The 20,621-nt window shown below is 56.0% G+C and overlaps 1 protein-coding gene across 1 annotated transcript in view; it reads left to right on the top strand.

Moving 5' to 3' along the window:
- The window catches only part of ENPEP (glutamyl aminopeptidase), a 69,406-nt gene that overhangs the window by 21,852 nt on the left and 26,933 nt on the right, over positions 1-20,621 (top strand). Inside the window, exons 3-6 of the mRNA XM_032957908.2 lie at positions 4,740-4,870; positions 5,193-5,530; positions 10,123-10,264; positions 13,832-13,963. Coding sequence (XP_032813799.1) covers positions 4,740-4,870; positions 5,193-5,530; positions 10,123-10,264; positions 13,832-13,963 — 743 coding nt within the window. The remainder of the gene's footprint in view (positions 1-4,739; positions 4,871-5,192; positions 5,531-10,122; positions 10,265-13,831; positions 13,964-20,621) is intronic.

Raw genomic sequence — 20,621 nt, 5'->3', positions numbered from 1 at the left:
ACTACACTATACAGTACACTATACACTACACAACTATATACTACACTATATACTACACAACTATACACTGCTCTATACACTACACTATACACTACACAACTATAAACTACACTATACACTACACTATACCCTACACAACTATACACTACACTATACACTACACTATATACTACACAACTGTACACTACACTATACACTACACTATACACTGCACTATACACTACACAACTATATACTACACTATACACTACACTATACACTACACAACTATATACTACACTATACACTACACAACTATATACTACACTATATACTACACAACTACACACTACACTATACACTGCACTATACACTACACAACTATACACTACACTATATACTACACAACTACACACTACACTATACACTACACTATACACTATACTATACACTACACAACTATATACTACACTATACACTACACAACTATATACTACACTATACACTACACTACATACTACACAACTATACACTACACTATATACTACACTATACACTACACTATATGCTACACAACTATACACTACACTATACACTACACTATACACTACACTATACACTACACTATACACTACACTATACACTATACACTACACTATACACTACACTATACACTACACTATACACTACACTACACTATACACTACACTATACACTACACTATACACCACACTACACTATATACTACACAACTATACACTACACTATATACTACTATACACTATACAACTATACACTACACTATACACTATACAACTACACACTACACTATACACTACACTATACACTACACTATACACTACACAACTATATACTACACTATACACTACACTATACACTACACTATACAGTACACTATACACTACACTATACACTACACTATACACTACACTATACACTACACTATACACTACACAACTATATACTACACTATACACTATACACTACACTATACACTACACTGTACACTACACTATACACTACACTATACACTACACTACACAACTATACACTACACTATACACTACACAACTATACACTACACTATACACTACACAACTATACACTACACAACTATACACTACACTATACACTACACAACTATACACTACACTATACACTACACAACTATACACTACACTATACACTACACAACTATACACTATACACTACAACTATACACTACACTATACACTACACTATACTGGTCGCCGCATTGCGCGGCGCTTCCAGACGCGCTTCTGCGGCCGTCTGGAACGCTCCTCCCTTCCGAAACGAGGCAGCCACTGGAGCTGTCCACTTTCAAATAATTTAATTGGAGACCAATTCCTTTAGAGCTGCTCTCTGTGGTTAGTTTGGTGCTCATCCCCCGCACCTCCCATTAGCACCGTTGGCTGCGCAGGGCTCGAAACAAGTTCACCGTGCATGCAGAGACAAAGATCCCCCCTATAGCCTGAGCAGACTGTAGGGGCAAGTGCTGTTAGCGAACACCTCGTAAGACCGGCAACGGCACACGAGCGGGTGGGCGACACCCCCGGTCGCCTTTGTCTCCCCCAGTGGTGATGTTAACACACCGCACCAGCTGTTTTAGTCTGAGCCGACCTAGGCGAGGACCAGGACCGTTTCGGAGAATCGTCACTGGTGTCGGCCGTGAGCGGGAATCCAGCTCGGCTCAGCAGCGTGCTAACCGCTGCGCCACCGCTCCCCAGTATCACGCACGCACACACACGCGCACACACACACACACGCGTACAATCACCGAGACACACTCAGACACCAAGACCCGGAGGCCTTGAACCCTGGACCCAGCATCTCGCTGGCGCTGTCTCAGTGTCTCGGCCACGGCGATCGTGAAACCACCGAGCCGCCACGTGACTGGACGAGTTACTCTGTAACGGGACGAGCGAGTGACCTTTACACTGGTCACCGACCCCCTGGTCAATTTGCAATGAGGCCGGTCCTTGCCTCTGCGGCGTTCACCTCGCGACTCGTCAATTTGTACATTCCGCGGGATGCTTCATTGGCCCACGAATAACCGATCTTTCTCTTTGAACGAATGTCCTCGTGTGAATGCGTTTAAAAAAAGAAAAATCAATGAAATCTACGGAAATGATCTCGTCACTTTGTACCCCATTGTACGTTTGCACTTCATCTGCGCCGTGCGTAGCTAACCGTGCTGGTTTCATCGCTTTTAGCACTCATCGCCTGTGCCTCTCGGCACTTTCATCTCTCGGCACTTTCGTGTCGAGCACCAGACGCGATTCGCGGATAGCAAGTTCGTGAACGGCGTGGGAACACAATGTGGGCATCTGACAGTTCACCAGCATTGGCTCAAGTGCGCCGGACTGCTGATGAGAATCTGCATGTCAAAACCGGTCAATGTCTATAGACGCCTGGCAGTTCAGCATTGGCTTCAGTGAGCGTGACCCTGCTGATGAGACTCTGCATGTCAAAACCGGTCCTTGGCTATAGACGCCTGTCAGTTCGGCACTGGCTTCAGTGAGCGTGACCCTGCTGATGAGACTCTGCATGTCAAAACCGGTCCTTGGCTATAGACGCCTGGCAGTTCAGCATTGGCTTCAGTGAGCGTGACCCTGCTGATGAGACTCTGCATGTCAAAACCGGTCCTTGGCTATAGACGCCTGGCAGTTCAGCATTGGCTTCAGTGAGCGTGAGTCTGCTGATGAGACTCTGCATGTCAAAACCGGTCCTTTGCTATAGACGCCTGGCAGTTCAGCATTGGCTTCAGTGAGCGTGACCCTGCTGATGAGACTCTGCATGTCAAAACCGGTCCTTAGCTATAGACGCCTGGCAGTTCAGCAGCATTGGCTCAAGTGCGCCGGACTGCTGATGAGACACTGCATGTTGGAACCGCTCCCGAGTTTTGCCCTGCGTGCTCGCAACGTCATCATCACACGGCAGGTGCAAAACTCTCAGCCTTGTCTAAACCACCACCTCGGCGGAGCTGAGCATGCAAGCAGTGACACGGAGAGACACGAGTACACCGCCTTCATCTTCATGACGACTCGTCAGCATGGCACAGCCGTCAGCGTTCGGGACGTTGGGTTAGGGCCACTTGTTGTGGATGCCAATGGCTCGAATCGAGCGGCCACCCTGGTTAATACTGCGGTCGTGTGCACGAATCGTGGTGACACTTGGTCCTCACCTCACGCACAGTGGACGTTCAAGATCCCGTGACGTCCTACGCAAGAGGAGGGCCATCGCGTGGCGCCACGGTGGCTCGGAGATGTTAGCTACCTCGCCGGGTATGCGGAAGGTCGTGGGTTCGATCCCGACCCTTGACGCCTCCTGCTGCTGCTGCTGCTGTAGATTTGGAGCTCGCGCGTTCTCACCGTGGCCGCGTGGATTTATCTTCCTCCGGTTTTTCCCCTCCAAGTTCAGAAGCATGCAGGCGTTGTTGCTGGCCCACCCCCACCCCCACTCACCCCCTCGTGTGCCGTGCCGGCCGTGAGAGATGCTACTCGCGAGCAGCACTTGCCCCAAAAAGTCTGAAGTCTCTGCGAGGGCCCTTTGTCTCTGTGAGTGAGTGTTGTGGCCTGATGTGCTTGCGTGGCTGCATGCGTGCCGGCATTGCGAACCCACCCCAGGTACGTGCTTCGGTTTATATCCACAGCTCCAATAAAAAGCATTAGAAGACCTCGTAACGATGCTGAACACAGCCTCGTCGAACGCGACTTTGATCCCTCACTGATAGCGCCTATCTAATGGCTCACGGAAATGGGGTTCGGCCGTCAGCAGTTTTACGTCTGCGACGGCCCGCTAAGTGCCGTGTTGAGCTAGGGGACAACGGGGCTAACGGAGAGGGTCGTTGCCTACAAAACACCCAGCAGTTCACCGAGCATTCGTTGCTGATGAGACACTAAATGTCGAAAGCGTTGCCTGCCTATAAACACCAAGCAGTTTCACAGCAAGGGCTCAAGCATGCCTGCCTGACTCTGCGGATGAAACACTGAATGCCGTCAGACGTCATCCCTCCCTTCGGTGGCGCGGGTAGCGGATGAAACAAATATCGTGGTTGCCCTATGGATAGATCCACCCCCCCCACCATAGGAATGTGGAATCTCCACCACTGGCTCTACAGGGCTGTACACGGGCGATGAGCCGCCAATGCCTCGACGCTCGTTGAGGCCGGAACGTCTAATTCCCGCTGAGCTGCGCGCCAGTCCGTCCGTCCGTCCGTCAGGCGCGTGAGGGGCATGCGCTACGCCGTTTAAACTGTTTACCTATTAAACTAAACTACGTGTTTTTATTTTTTCTTACAAGGTGAGGCCCACCGAGCTACTTAGCTCTTTATCAGAAGCGACCTTTTCCTTGAACAAATGATTGGGCTATCAATCGTGCAAGTCGGGCTATCATTCGTTCAAGTCGGGTTAGGATTCGTTCAAGGTGGGCTAATCGTCGTCATGTGGAATGTTATAGCAGCAGCAGCAGGCAACTACTCTGAATGCGTGGACGTCAATGTTAAATGTGGAGGGCAACGGCGGAGCATTCGAAGAGCAGAATCCACGCGGCCACCACGGGGTTAGAACATTCCTAGAGGAGGCAGGGTCGGGATCTAACCCACGACCTCCTCCATTCCAGGCGACGGAGAGAACTTCTCACCATCACCACCACCACCGCCGCCTCACTTGGGAGATTCAGCCTGAACTCTTTCTCTCTCTCGCCCCTCCCCACCCCAGCAGCCCCCCCGGTGCCCCCCACCGACCCCCCTGGATTTTGCCCCCCACGATCCTCCGTTGGCGATGGTCCTTGGAACGATTTCCGTCTGCCCAGGGACACTGTGGCGCAACACTACGACGTGGACATCGAGGTGTGTGGCACCTCGCCTGCGGGGGTACACGCGGTGGGGGGGGGGGGTACACGGGGGGGGGTACACGTGGGGGGGGGTACACGTGGGGGGGGGGTACACGTGGGGGGGGGGTACACGACAAGCAGTCTTACCACACACCACCACCCCCGTCACACGAGGTGAGAGTTCACCACTCCACGTTCCACGACCCGCAACACTCAACCCTCAACCCACGACTCTCCGCCTCCACCCCTTTCCCCCCACCCCCACCCCTACCCCCCCACCCCTACCCCCCACCCCTACCCCCCCACCCCCCCACCAATCTCCCCACGGCCCCCCGCAGGTGCCCGACTTGGCGGGCTCCACGTACAACGGCGAGGTCCGCATCCGCCTCTCGCTGGCGGCGGGCCGGCCCCCCGGCCCCTACCTGCTGGTGCACGTCCGCGGCCAGACGCTGACCGCGCAGCCCGTCCTCGACGAGGTCGTGGGGGGCTCGCTGGTGGCGGTGGGGGTGGCGGACTGCTTCTGCTGGCGGGGCAACGAGTACCTGGTGGTGGAGGCCTCGCGGGCGCTGCAGGCGGGAGGCCACGACGTGCTGCTCACGCTGAGCTTCTCGGCGCCGCTCACAGGGACGCTCGTCGGCTTCTACAGCGTCGCCTACGTCGTGGGGGGCACCACGCGGTGAGTACTGCGTGGGGGGGGGGGGGGAGCACTGCAGGGGGTGGGGGGGGGGGGCCGAGCTCTGGGGTGAGCTCTGGGGTGAGTGTTGGGGTGAGTGTTATGGTGAGCGCTGGTGGGTGAGTGTTGGGGGGGTGAGCGTTGGGGGGGTGAGCGTTGGGGGGTGAGGAGTGTTGGGGGGTGAGGAGTGTTGTGGGGTGAGTGTTGGGGTGAGTGTTATGGTGAGCGCTGGTGGGTGAGTGTTGGGGGGGTGAGTGTTGGGGGGTGAGTGTTGGGGGGTGAGGAGTGTTGGGGGGTGAGGAGTGTTGTGGGGTGAGTGTTGGGGGATGAGGAGTGTTGTGGGGTGAGTGTTGGGGGGTGAGTGTTGTGGGGTGAGTGTTGTGGGGTGAGGAGTGTAGGGGGGTGAGTGCCGGATGGGCAACTCTGTCGTGGACAGTGCTGTGGGGGGAGGAGCCAATTTCGATTGGCTCCTCCCCTCATGGCATCTGTGTCCACCACAGGGGCTAAACGGTGGCTCTGGACGGGTGCAAGGGGCTGGTAACCCCTCTACCTTCAATTAATTACCACTAAACGGCGAATTAAGTATATAACTAATAAGCTTGTGCCGGAGGCCCCGGGGGGACAGGCGTCTATGACGTCTCCTGGCCAAACCCCAATTGGCGGAGCCAGGATATTGAATATCTACTCTCGGGGCTCCTCCAGAAACAACGAAAAACCACTACGGATGGCCACGTGGAATGTTCGAACGCTCACTGCGGAGGAGAGGCTGCCACTCCCCTGTCGGGAGCTGGACCGGTACTGCCTGGATCTATGTGGCATTCAGGAGGTCCAGTGGATCGGTTCTGGCTCCTGCCACCATGAGGGGTGGACAGTCCTCTACGTGGGGGAGCAGACTGCCAAACAACAGGGTGTGGCTCTACTTTTGAACAAAAGAATGAAGGGGGTATGGGAGCGTGGCGGTGAGGTGTGGGAAGCTGTAAGCCCCAGGCTACGTTGGGCTCGCCTTCCCATCAACCAGAGGCGAGGGATGGTGGTCGTGGTTACTTATGCCCCCACCGAAGATGAACATCTGTGGAGGGATGCAGGCAAAGCCGATGAGTCAGATGCCTTCTATGACCTCCTGTCACGGGTGCTGGCTAAAGTGGCCCCTCGGGATAGAGTCATTATGTTGGTTGACTTCAATGCCCGAGTTGGCCATGATGCTGGCACCTGGTCTGGAGTGATTGGAGGGCATGGGCCAGATCAGCTCAATAACAACGGTAGGAGGCTGCTAGATTTTTGTGCAGCCCATGGGCTTGTAATTACCAACACGCTGTTCCGGCATCGGCGCATCCACACAACATCATGGATGCATGCCGGGTCCAAGCAAGAACATCTCCTGGACTACATAGTGACGGACCAGCGGATGCGAGCCCATGTCCTTGACACCAGGACCTACCGTGGAGCTGATCTTCTCTCTGACCATCAACTAGTCATCTGTAAGATGCGCCTGCCATTCTTCCACTCCGGTGGTGGGTGTACACCCAGGACCACATTTAAACCTAAAGTGGCCTGGTCTCAGTTATCTGATGAAAGTTGCAAGCGAGAATTTCATCATCGCTTGCGGCTGGGATTGGCATCTTCCCCGACTCAACCTGATGTCGAGGGTAAATGGACGAGGTTTAGGACTGTGACTCATGCAGCTGCAATGGCTGCTTTGGTTACGCGGTCCAGACCTCCCCAGAGACCCTGGCTGACAGAGGAGGTGTTCAGGATGGTTGAGAAAAAGCGACAGGCCCACTGTCATCGGCTACAGAATCCCACGTCAGAGAATGAGGAGGCTTACCGCAGCTTTCGCTCTGAGGTTCGGAGAGCCGTGAGGCGCTGCAAGGATGGGTGGTGGTCGCGGGTTGCTGAGGAGATGGAGTCTGCCTCAGTGGCCTGTGATCACAAATCTCTATTTAACTCCATCAAAAAAGTAACCTGCAGCGCCACACCTATTACCATCATTAGGGGAAAAAACGGTGATCCAATCTCCGAACCCCAGGAACAGGTTTGCAGATTTGCTGAGCACTTCTGTGAGGTCCTGGGGGAGGGAAAATCCCTCAGCCAGGAAAACATCGTGGCACAAAGTGAGGATGACCCTGCTGAGGCTGCGGTGCCTCAAATATTGGAAAAAGTCACCCCCTGTGAGTGGCTGGCTGAGATGCCATCTGTTGAGGAAGTACTGATGTCGATCCGGAGTCTGAGACCAGGAAAGGCAGCGGGCAGAGATGATCTCCCAAGCGAAATGCTGAGGGAGGGTGGCGTTTTTGCACAGACTGCCCTATATGACATCGTAACAACAGTCTGGACCACTGGACGGGTTCCGCAGGATTGGAAGGATGCCCTGGTGGTCCCGCTTTTTAAGAAGGGGGACCACACAGACTGTAACAACTACAAGGGCATCTCACTCCTCAGTGTGCCGGGAAAGGTCCTGGGAAGGATTATTCAACATCGCCTTGCCAGGCACGCTGAGGAGAGGCTTGCGGAGCCCCAATGCGGTTTCAGGAAAGGGCGGTCCTGCACAGATGCCATATTTTTTGTCCGTCTGCTACAGCAGAGGTGTAGGGAATTCCAACAAGACCTACATCTCTGCTTTATTGACCTGGTCAAGGCCAATGATACCATCAGTAGGCCTGGGCTCTGGGTTGTTCTTCGTGCTTTTGGAGTACCTGACCCTCTGCTCACGATCATTAAGGACCTTCATGATGGTGAGTGGGCCCGGGTAAAACTAAGTGGCCGGGAGTCAGAGCCATTCCCTGTACACCTTGGGGTGCGACAGGGATGTCCTCCGGCTCCCACTTTATTTAACATCTATTTTGACCACGTAGTTCGTGAAGCCTTCAATAGCTTTACCGGGGGAATCTCCATATGGTACAGATATAATGGGAGGCTGATCGATGCCCGGGTGTGGTCAAGGGATGGCTCCCTATTGCTCAACCACGTTATGTATGCCGATGATTTGGTAATAGCTGCTCATTCAGAGGAGGAGTTGGAGATGCTGCTGCTGAGACTGGAGCGTGCCACTAAGAGGTGGGGCCTTACCATCAGCCCCACCAAAACTAAGCACCTGCCTGGGTATTTTGTACCATCGGACACTCCACCCCCACAACTCCCCATTGGTGATGGGGCAGTTGTGGAGCGAGTGGAAAGTTTCCCATACCTGGGCAGTGTGCTTATGTCCGGCTCCAGTTTAACAGCAGAGGTCTCACTCCAAATCAGTCGAGCGGCAATATATTTTCATCGGTTGCATAACGCTGTGTGGAAGCTACCTGGTCTGTCGCTCTACACTAAGCTTCAGGTCTTCTCGGCCACGGTCATTCCCTCCCTTCTCTACGCTTGCGAAACGTGGACCCCCCTAATGGAGCATCTTCGCCGGTTAGAAACATTTAGGCTGGCCTGCCTACGATCCATCCTGGGTTTAACCAGACCGGATTGTGTGAGGAGCTCACAAATCCTTGAAAGATCTGGGCAAGGTCCCATCGGTGAGCTCCTCCGGCGGGCAAGGCTGCGATGGCTGGGTCATACAGCCCGCATGCCCAGCCACCGCATGGCGAAACAGCTTTTGTTCGGCCGGATTGAGGGGGCTAAGCGGGCGCGGCACAGGCTAGAGAAGAGATGGAGTGATGTGGTACAGGAGGACGTGGAGCTGAGTGGACTTGCCGATGACTGGTACCAGCGGTGTCAAGATCGGCCTCTGTGGAGGAGGCTCGTGAAGGACGCTACTGGGCAGTTGGAGGTAGTCGCCCTCCAACAACAATTGAGGGTGGAGGAGCGACGCTCACAACAACGAGCGGAGCGCTGGGTGGCTAAAGCACAGCAGGTTGGCACAGCAGGGGGCACAGATGGTGCATCAGCCAGTCATCTCAGTCATCTCTGTCAGTCGACCCGTGGCACCTGGGTCTGCTCCGTGACCTCCTGCCAGCGGGCGTTTGACACTTCACGTGGCCTCAGGGTGCACATAGCCTGGCACAAGCGTCGTGGTGACATCACCGCCAATTAGTGGTGAATGGCGGTTGTTGTTGTTGGGGGGTGAGGAGTGTTGTGGGGTGAGTGTTGTGGGGTGAGTGGCGACGATGACAATGGCTACGTCGCGGAGGGAGCGACGAATCTGGGTCTCTATCCCTCCCCGTTGCGTCGCGCGCCGCGGTGGCTAGGAGATGTCAACTCCCTCGCCCGGTATACGAGAGGTCGTGGGGTTCCATTGCGACTCTGAAGCCTGCTGTATGTAGATTTGGAGTCTGCGCGTGTGTCTCTCGCTGCGATTAACGTCCACGCGACAGCCACTTTGCTGAGCTATCATTAGTGGCCGGGTCGCTTCTGCGAAGGAACTGCAGAGTTCAGCTGGGCCTCGTCTGGTATGATACAACAAATTGTAGTTAAGTAGTAGCAGTCGCTTGCTCTCGCTCTCTGTCCAGTGTACTGCCTCTGGCACATACTCGTGGGGTTCATCGTGGACGAGTCGGAGACGCTGAGCCTCCCCCACCTCCCTCTCTCACCTACCTCTCTCTGTCATCTCTCTCCTTTCTCTCTCCCCTACCTCTCTCTCTCCTCTCCTCCCTCGCCCCTCTCAGCTACATCGCGGCCACGGACCACGAACCCACGGACGCGCGCAAGTCCTTCCCGTGCCTGGACGAGCCCGACAGGAAGGCGACATTCACGGTGACGCTCTCCTACCCCAGGGAGTACTCGGCGCTCTCCAACATGCCGCCAGAGGTAGTCGCCCGCTCGCTCACTCACTCGCCCATTCACTTGCTTGCTCACACACTCACTCACCCACCCATCCGTTCACTCACTCGCCCACTCGCTCACTCACTCGCCCGTTCACTTGCTCACACACTCACTCGCTCAACCGTTCACTCACTCGCCCGCTCGCTCACTCACTCGCCCATTCACTTGCTTGCTCACTCACTCGCTCAACCGTTCACTCACTCGCCCACTCGCTCACTCACTCGCCCGTTCACTTGCTTGCTCACTCACTCGCTTAACCGTTCACTCACTCGCCCACTCACTCGCCCACTCACTCGCCCGTTCACTTGCTCACACACTCACTCGCTCAACCGTTCATTCACTCGCCCACTTACTCGTCCACTCACTCGCCCATTCACTTGCTCGCTCACTCACTCGCTCAACCATTCACTCGCCCACTCGCTCACTCACTCGCCCGTTCACTTGCTGGCTCACTCGTTTAACCGTTCACTCACTCACCCGCTCGCTCACTCACTCGCCCGCCCGTTCACTTGCTCACTCGCTCAACCGTTCACTCACTCGCCCACTCGCTCACTCACTTGCCCGTTCACTTGCTGGCTCACTCGTTTAACCGTTCACTCACTCACCCGCTCGCTCACTCACTCGCCCGTTCACTTGCTCACTCGCTCAACCGTTCACTCACTCGCCCACTCGCTCACTCACTTGCCCGTTCACTTGCTGGCTCACTCGTTTAACCGTTCACTCACTCGCCCGCTCGCTCACTCACTCGCCCATTCACTTGCTTGTTCACTCACTCGCCCACTCGCCCACTCGCTCACTCACTCGCTAACGCACTCGCCCACTCGCTCACTCACTCGCTAACTCACACGCTCACTCACACGCTTGCCCACTCACTCTCTCGCTTACCTGGTCGCCCACTCGCCTTTTTGCTCATTCACTGCACGCACGGACAGACAGACCCAGGTGCCATGGGTTGACTGACTGAGACGATCGGCAGATACACCAACGGTGCTCACCACTTTGCTGATCGTTGTGAGGATCGCTCCTCTGCCCTCCGTTGTAGCTGGAGGGCAATTGCCTCCAACTGCTCAGTCGGTAGCGTCCTTCACCACCATCCTCCTCCAAAGAGGCCGACTTTTACACTTCTGATACCGGTCATCGGCAAATCCACTCAGCTCCACATCTCCCTGTAGCGCATCAGTCCATCGCTTCCGCTAGCCCACTCACCCATGCACTCACTCACTCACCCACTCACTCAACCACTCACTCACCGACTCACTCATCCATCCACTCACCCACTCACTCAACTACACACTCATTCATGCACTCACCCATCCACTCACTCACCCATCCACTCACTCACCCATCCACTCACTCAACCACTCACTCAGTCATGCACCCACCCAACCACTCACTCACCCAACCACTCACTCACCCACTCACTCAGCGACTCACTCACTCACCCATGCACTCACCCATCCACTCACTCAACGACTCACTCACCCATGCACTCACCCATCCACTCACTCACCCACTCACTCAACGACTCCCTCACCCATGCACTCACCCATCCACTCACTCACCCACTCACTCACTCACCCATCCACTCACTCAATCACTCACTCAGTCATGCACTCACCCAACCACTCACTCACCCAACCACTCACTCACCCACTCACTCAGCGACTCACTCACTCACCCATGCACTCACCTATCCACTCACTCACCCACTCACTCAACGACTCACTCACCCATGCACTCACCCATCCACTCACTCACCCACTCACTCAACGACTCACTCACCCATGCACTCACCCATCCACTCACTCACCCACTCACTCAACCACTCATTCATTTATGCACTCACCCATCCACTCACTCAACCACTCAACTACTCACTCACCCATGCACTCACCCATCCACTCGCTCAACGACTCACTCACCCATGCACTCACCCATCCACTTACTCATCCACTCACTCAACGACTCACTCACCCATGCACTCACCCATCCACTTACTCATCCACTCACTCAACGACTCACTCACCCATGCACTCACCCATCCACTCACCCATGAGTCTATCTTTTCTCCAGCCCGTGCCGTGCCCGTTTATCCCCCTCTGTCCCACCAAACGGTAGTTGCTTGGGAATGCGGTGGTTGGCAGAGTTTGGGATGGTGATGATTGTGATGATGATAGTGATGATTATGGTGATGATAGTAGTGATGATAGAGTAGTACTGGTGTTGATCGTAATGATCGTGGTGATAATTGTGATAATGATGATGGTCATGATGGTGGTGATGATGGTGATTATGATGGTTATGATGGTGATGATGGTCATGATGGTGATTATGACAATGGTGGTGATGATGATGATGTCAATGATCGTGGTGATGATGGTGATGATGATGGTGATGATGATGGTGCTGATTGTGGTGATCATGGTGATGATGATGGTGATGATGGCCCTGATGGTGATGATGGCCCTGATGGTGATGAAGATGGTCATGATGGTGATGATGGTCATGATGGTGATTATGACAATGGTGGTGATGATGATGATGATGTCAATGATCGTGGTGATGATGGTGATGATGATGATGATGGTGTTGATTGTGGTGATCATGGTGATGATGATGATGGCCCTGATGGTGATGATGGCCCTGATGGTGATGAAGATGGTCATGATGGTGATGATGGTCATGATGGTGATTATGACAATGGTGGTGATGATGATGATGTCAATGATCGTGGTGATGATGGTGATGATTGTGGTGATCATGGTGATGATGATGGTGATGATGGCCCTGATGGTGATGATGGCCCTGATGGTGATGATGATGATGGTGATGATGGCCCTCATGGTGATGATGGCCCTGATGGTGATGAAGATGGTGATGATGGTGATGATGGTGATGATGATGGCCCTGATGGTGATGATGATGGTGATGATGGTGGTGATGGTGATGATGATGGTGATGATGATGGCCCTGATGGTGATGATGATGGTGATGATGGTGATGATGATGGTGATGATGATGGTGGTGATGGTGATGATGATGGTGATTGCCCTGATGGTGATGATGATGGTGATGATGATGGTGATGATGGTGATGATGATGGTGATGATGGTGATGATGATGGTGATGATGATGGTGATGATGGTGGTGATGATGATGATGGTGATGATGATGATGGTGATGATGATGATGGTGATGATGGTGATGATGATGATGGTGATGATGATGGTGATGATGGTGATGATGATGGTGATGATGATGGTGATGATGATGATGGTGATGATGATGGTGATGATGATGGTGATGATGGTGGTGATGATGATGGTGATGATGATGATGGTGATGATGATGGTGATGATGATGATGATGGTGATGATGATGATGGTGATGATGATGATGGTGATGATGGTGATGATGGTGATGATGATGATGGTGATGATGATGGTGATGATGATGATGGTGATGATGATGATGATGGTGGTGATGATGATGATGGTGATGATGGTGATGATGATGATGGTGATGATGATGGTGATGATGATGGTGATGTAGGAGAATGGCACTCACAGCTCGGGGCTGCTCTGGACGAGGTTCGCGCGCTCTGTGCCGATGAGCACCTACCTCGTCTGCTTCGCCGTGCACCAGTTCATCTTCGTGGAGCGCACCTCGTCACGCGGTGTGCCGGTGAGACGGGGGGACGCACGCAGAGAGACACGGGGACACGTGGACAGACACGGGGACACGTGGACAGACACGGGGACACGTGGAGAGACACGGGGACACGGGGAGAGACACGGGGACACACGCGGAGAGACACGGGGACACGTGGACAGACACGGGGACACGTGGAGAGACACGGGGACACGTGGAGAGACACGGGGACGCACGCAGAGAGACACGGGGACACGTGGACAGACACGGGGACACACGCAGAGAGACACGGGGACACGTGGAGAGACACGGGGACACGTGGAGAGACACGGAGACACGCGGGGAGACACGGGGACACACGCGGAGAGACACGGGGACACGTGGAGAGACACGGGGACACACGCGGAGAGACACGGAGACACGTGGAGAGACACGGGGACACACGCGGAGAGACACGGAGACACGCGGAGAGACACGGGGACGCACGCAGAGAGACACGGGGACACGTGGACAGACACGGGGACACACGCGGAGAGACACGGAGACACGCGGGGAGACACTGAGACACGTGGAGAGACACGGACACGCTTAGAGAGACACGGAGACACGTGGAGAGACACCGAGACACGCATAGAGAGACACGGGGACACACGCAGAGAGACATGGAGACACGTGGAGAGACACTGAGACACACGCAGAGACACACGCAGAGACACAGAGACACATGCAGAGACACGGAGACACACGCGGAGAGACACGGAGACACGCGGAGAGACCCTGAGACACGCATAGAGAGACACCGCGACACGCATGGAGAGACACGGGGACACATGCAGAGAGACACGGGGACGCGCGCAGAGAGACACGGAGACACATGCAGAGAGACACTGAGATACGCGCAGAGAGACACTGAGACACGCGCAGAGAGACACGGAGACACGCGGAGAGACACGGGGACGCATGCAGAGAGACACTGAGACACGCATAGAGAGACACCGCGACACGCATGGAGAGACACGGGGACACATTCAGAGAGACACGGGGACGGGCGCAGAGAGACACGGAAACACGCAGAGAGACACCGAGACACATGCAGAGAGACACGGAGACACGTGGAGAGACACCGAGACACGTGGAGAGACACGGGACACGCATAGAGAGACACCGAGACACGCGGAGAGACACGGAGACACGCGCGGAGAGACATCGGAGACGCACGCATAGAGAGACACCGAGACACGCGGAGAGACACGGAGACACGCATAGAGAGACACCGAGACACGCGCAGAGACACGGAGACACGCGCGGAGAGACACGGAGACACACGCATAGAGAGACACCGAGACAGGCGGAGAGCCACGGAGACACGCGGAGAGAGACACGGAGACACGTGGAGAGACACGGAGACACACGCATAGAGAGACACCGAGACACGTGGAGAGACACGGGGACACGCATAGAGAGACACCGAGACACGCGCAGAGACACGGAGACACGCGCGGAGAGACACGGAGACACACGCATAGAGAGACACCGAGAGAGGCGGAGAGACACGGAGACACGCGGAGAGAGACACGGAGACACGTGGAGAGACACGGAGACACACGCATAGAGAGACACCGAGACACGTGGAGAGAGACACGGAGACACGTGGAGAGACATGGAGACACGCGGAGAGAGAGACACGGGGACACGTGGAGAGAGACACGGAGACACGTGGAGAGACACCGAGACACATGCATAGAGCCACCGAGACACGCATAGAGAGACACCGAGACACGCGGAGAGACACGGAGACACGCGGAGAGAGACACGGGGACACGTGGAGAGACACGGAGACACGCGGAGAGACACGGAGACACGCGGAGAGAGACACGGAGACACGCAGAGAGACACGGAGACACGCGGAGAGAGACACCGCGACACGCATGGAGAGAGACACGGGGACACGTGGAGAGAGACACGGAGACACGTGGAGAGACACCGAGACACATGCATAGAGCCACCGAGACACGCATAGAGAGACACCGAGACACGTGGAGAGACACGGGACACGCATAGAGAGACACCGAGAAACGCGGAGAGACACGGAGACACGCGCGGAGAGACATCGGAGACGCACGCATAGAGAGACACCGAGACACGCGGAGAGACACGGAGACACGCATAGAGAGACACCGAGACACGCGCAGAGACACGGAGACACGCGCGGAGAGACACGGAGACACACGCATAGAGAGACACCGAGACAGGCGGAGAGACACGGAGACACGCGGAGAGAGACACGGAGACACGTGGAGAGACACGGAGACACACGCATAGAGAGACACCGAGACACGTGGAGAGACACGGGGACACGCATAGAGAGACACCGAGACACGCGCAGAGACACGGAGACACGCGCGGAGAGACACGGAGACACACGCATAGAGAGACACCGAGACAGGCGGAGAGACACGGAGACACGCAGAGAGAGACACGGAGACACGTGGAGAGACACGGAGACACACGCATAGAGAGACACCGAGACACGTGGAGAGAGACACGGAGACACGTGGAGAGACATGGAGACACGCGGAGAGAGACACGGGGACACGTGGAGAGAGTCACGGAGACACGTGGAGAGACACCGAGACACATGCATAGAGCCACCGAGACACGCATAGAGAGACACCGAGACACGCGGAGAGACACGGAGACACGCGCGGAGAGACATCGGAGACGCACGCATAGAGAGACACCGAGACACGCGGAGAGACACGGAGACACGCATAGAGAGACACCGAGACACGCGCAGAGACACGGAGACACGCGCGGAGAGACACGGAGACACACGCATAGAGAGACACCGAGACAGGCGGAGAGACACGGAGACACGCGGAGAGAGACACGGAGACACGTGGAGAGACACGGAGACACACGCATAGAGAGACACCGAGACACGTGGAGAGACACGGGACACGCATAGAGAGACACTGAGACACGCGGAGAGACACGGAGACACGCGCGGAGAGACATCGGAGACGCACGCATAGAGAGACACCGAAACACGCGGAGAGACACGGAGACACGCATAGAGAGACACCGAGACACGCGCAGAGACACGGAGACACGCGCGGAGAGACACGGAGACACACGCATAGAGAGACACCGAGACAGGCGGAGAGACACGGAGACACGCGGAGAGAGACACGGAGACACGTGGAGAGACACGGAGACACACGCATAGAGAGACACCGAGACACGTGGAGAGACACGGGGACACGCATAGAGAGACACCGAGACACGCGCAGAGACACGGAGACACGCGCGGAGAGACACGGAGACACACGCATAGAGAGACACCGAGACAGGCGGAGAGACACGGAGACACGCGGAGAGAGACACGGAGACACGTGGAGAGACACGGAGACACACGCATAGAGAGACACCGAGACACGTGGAGAGAGACACGGAGACACGTGGAGAGACATGGAGACACGCGGAGAGAGACACGGGGACACGTGGAGAGAGACACGGAGACACGTGGAGAGACACCGAGACACATGCATAGAGCCACCGAGACACGCATAGAGAGACACCGAGACACGCGGAGAGACACGGAGACACGCGGAGAGAGACACGGGGACACGTGGAGAGACACGGAGACACGCGGAGAGACACGGAGACACGCGGAGAGAGACACGGAGACACGCAGAGAGACACGGAGACACGCGGAGAGAGACACCGCGACACGCATGGAGAGAGACACGGGGACACGTGGAGAGAGACACGGAGACACGTGGAGAGACACCGAGACACATGCATAGAGCCACCGAGACACGCATAGAGAGACACCGAGACACGTGGAGAGACACGGGACACGCATAGAGAGACACCGAGACACGCGGAGAGACACGGAGACACGCGCGGAGAGACATCGGAGACGCACGCATAGAGAGACACCGAGACACGCGGAGAGACACGGAGACACGCATAGAGAGACACCGAGACACGCGCAGAGACACGGAGACACGCGCGGAGAGACACGGAGACACACGCATAGAGAGACACCGAGACAGGCGGAGAGACACGGAGACACGCGGAGAGAGACACGGAGACACGTGGAGAGACACGGAGACACACGCATAGGGAGACACCGAGACACGTGGAGAGACACGGGGACACGCATAGAGAGACACCGAGACACGCGCAGAGACACGGAGACACGCGCGGAGAGACACGGAGACACACGCATAGAGAGACACCGAGACAGGCGGAGAGACACGGAGACACGCGGAGAGAGACACGGAGACACGTGGAGAGACACGGAGACACACGCATAGAGAGACACCGAGACACGTGGAGAGAGACACGGAGACACGTGGAGAGACATGGAGACACGCGGAGAGAGACACGGGGACACGTGGAGAGAGACACGGAGACACGTGGAGAGACACCGAGACACATGCATAGAGCCACCGAGACACGCATGGAGAGACACCGAGACACGCGGAGAGACACGGAGACACGCGGAGAGAGACACGGGGACACGTGGAGAGACACGGAGACACGCGGAGAGACACGGAGACACGCGGAGAGAGACACGGAGACACGCAGAGAGACACGGAGACACGCGGAGAGAGACACCGCGACGCGCATGGAGAGAGACACGGGGACACGTGGAGAGAGACACGGAGACACATGCAGAGAGACACGGAGACACGCGCGGAGAGACACGGGGACACGTGGAGAGAGACACCGAGACACGCGCGGAGAGACAGGGAGACACGTGGAGAGACACTGAGACACATGCATAGAGACACGGAGACACGCATAGAGAGACACCGAGACACGCGGAGAGACACGGAGACACGCATAGAGAAACACCGAGACACGTGGAGAGAGACACGGAGACACGCGGAGAGACACGGGGACACGTGGAGAGAGACACGGAGACACGTGGAGAGAGACACGGGGACACGTGGAGAGACACGGAGACACGCGGAGAGACACGGAGACACGCGGAGAGAGACACGGAGACACGCAGAGAGACACGGAGACACGCGGAGAGAGACACCGCGACACGCATGGAGAGAGACACGGGGACACGTGGAGAGAGACACGGAGACACGTGGAGAGACACGGAGACACGTGGAGAGAGACACGGAGACACGTGGAGAGACACGGAGACACGCGGAGAGACACGGAGACACGCATAGAGAGACACGGAGACACGTGGAGAGAGACACGGGGACACGTGGAGAGACACGGAGACACGTGGAGAGAGACACGGGGACACTCTCACACACGTGAGTTGATGATTACCTTGCGATATCTCTTAATGGGGCTCATTTCAGTCGGGTTCATGGAGGATCGAGTGGCCCTGCAGGTAGATAACAGCCACGCGGGGCGCGTGTGTGTGTGTACGCGTGTGTGTGTGTGCACGCGCGTGTGTGTGTGTGCACGCGCGTGTGTGTGTGTGCACGCGCGTGTGTGTGTGTGCACGCGCGTGTGTGTGTGTGCACGCGCGTGTGTGTGTGTGCACGCGCGTGTGTGTGTGTGCACGCGCGTGTGTGTGTGTGCACGCGTGTGTGTGTGTACGCGCGTGTATGCGTGTGTGTACGTGTGCGTGTGTGTACGCGTGTGTGTGTGTACGCGCGTGTGCGTGTGTACGCGTGTGTGTGTGTACATGTGTGTGTGCGTGTGTGCGCGCGTGCGTGGGGAGCGGTAGTGTAGTGGTTAGCGCAACGCTGTGCTAAGAACCCGGCGACCCGGGTTCGATTCCCGCTCACGGCCAACACCAGTGGCGATTATATGAACCGGTCCTGGGCCTCCCCTAGGTCGACTCGGCCTCAAATGAGTACCTGATGCGGTGTGTAAACATCGTCACTGGGGAAACAAAGGCGGTCGGGCGTGGTGCTGGCCATCTATCACCTCGGGTACCGTTCCGGCCTTGATAGGCGCTCGCTAACAGCACTTGCCCCTACAGTCTGTTAAGGCTATATGGGGGATCTTTGTCTTTGTGTATGCGCGTGCGTGCGTGTGTACGTACTAAGCACCTGCCTGGGTACTTTGTACCATCGGACACTGCACCTTGGTGATGGGGCAGTTGTGGAGAGAGTGGAGAGTTTCCCATACCTGGGCAGTGTGCTTATGACCGGCTCCAGTTTAACAGCAGAGGTCTCACTCCGAATCAGTCGAGTGGCAATATCTTTTCATCGGTTGCGTAACGCTGTGTGGAAGCTACCTGGTCTGTCGCTCCGCACTAAGCTTCAGGTCTTCTCGGCCACGGTCATTCCTCCTCCCTTCTCTACGCTTGCGAAACGTGGACCCCCCTAATGGAACATCTTCGCCGGTTAGAAACATTTAGGCTGGCCTGCCTACGGGCAGTTGGAGGCAGTCGCCCTCCAACAACAACGGAGGGCAGAGGAGCGACGCTCACAACAACAAGCGGAGCGTCGGGTGGCTAAAGCACAGCGAGTTGACACAGTAGGGGGCACAGGTGGTGCATCAGCCACTCATCTCAGTCAGTCGACCCGTGGCACCTGCTGGGTCTGCCCCGTGACCTCCTGCCAGCGGGCGTTCGACACTTCACGTGGCCTCAGGGTGCACATAGCCTGGCACAAGCGTCGTGGTGACATCACCACCACTTAGTGGCGTATGGCGGCTGTTGTGTATGTGTACCTGTGTGTGGACGTGCGCGTGTACG

Source organism: Petromyzon marinus, chromosome 21 (assembly GCF_048934315.1).
Source record: "Petromyzon marinus isolate PM22_M1 ecotype Great Lakes invasive population chromosome 21, UKy_Petmar_22M1.pri1.0, whole genome shotgun sequence".
NCBI classification, from domain to species: Eukaryota; Metazoa; Chordata; class Hyperoartia; order Petromyzontiformes; family Petromyzontidae; genus Petromyzon; species Petromyzon marinus.
Note: the sequence above shows the minus strand (reverse complement) of the source record. Positions and strands in the feature narration are given on the sequence as shown.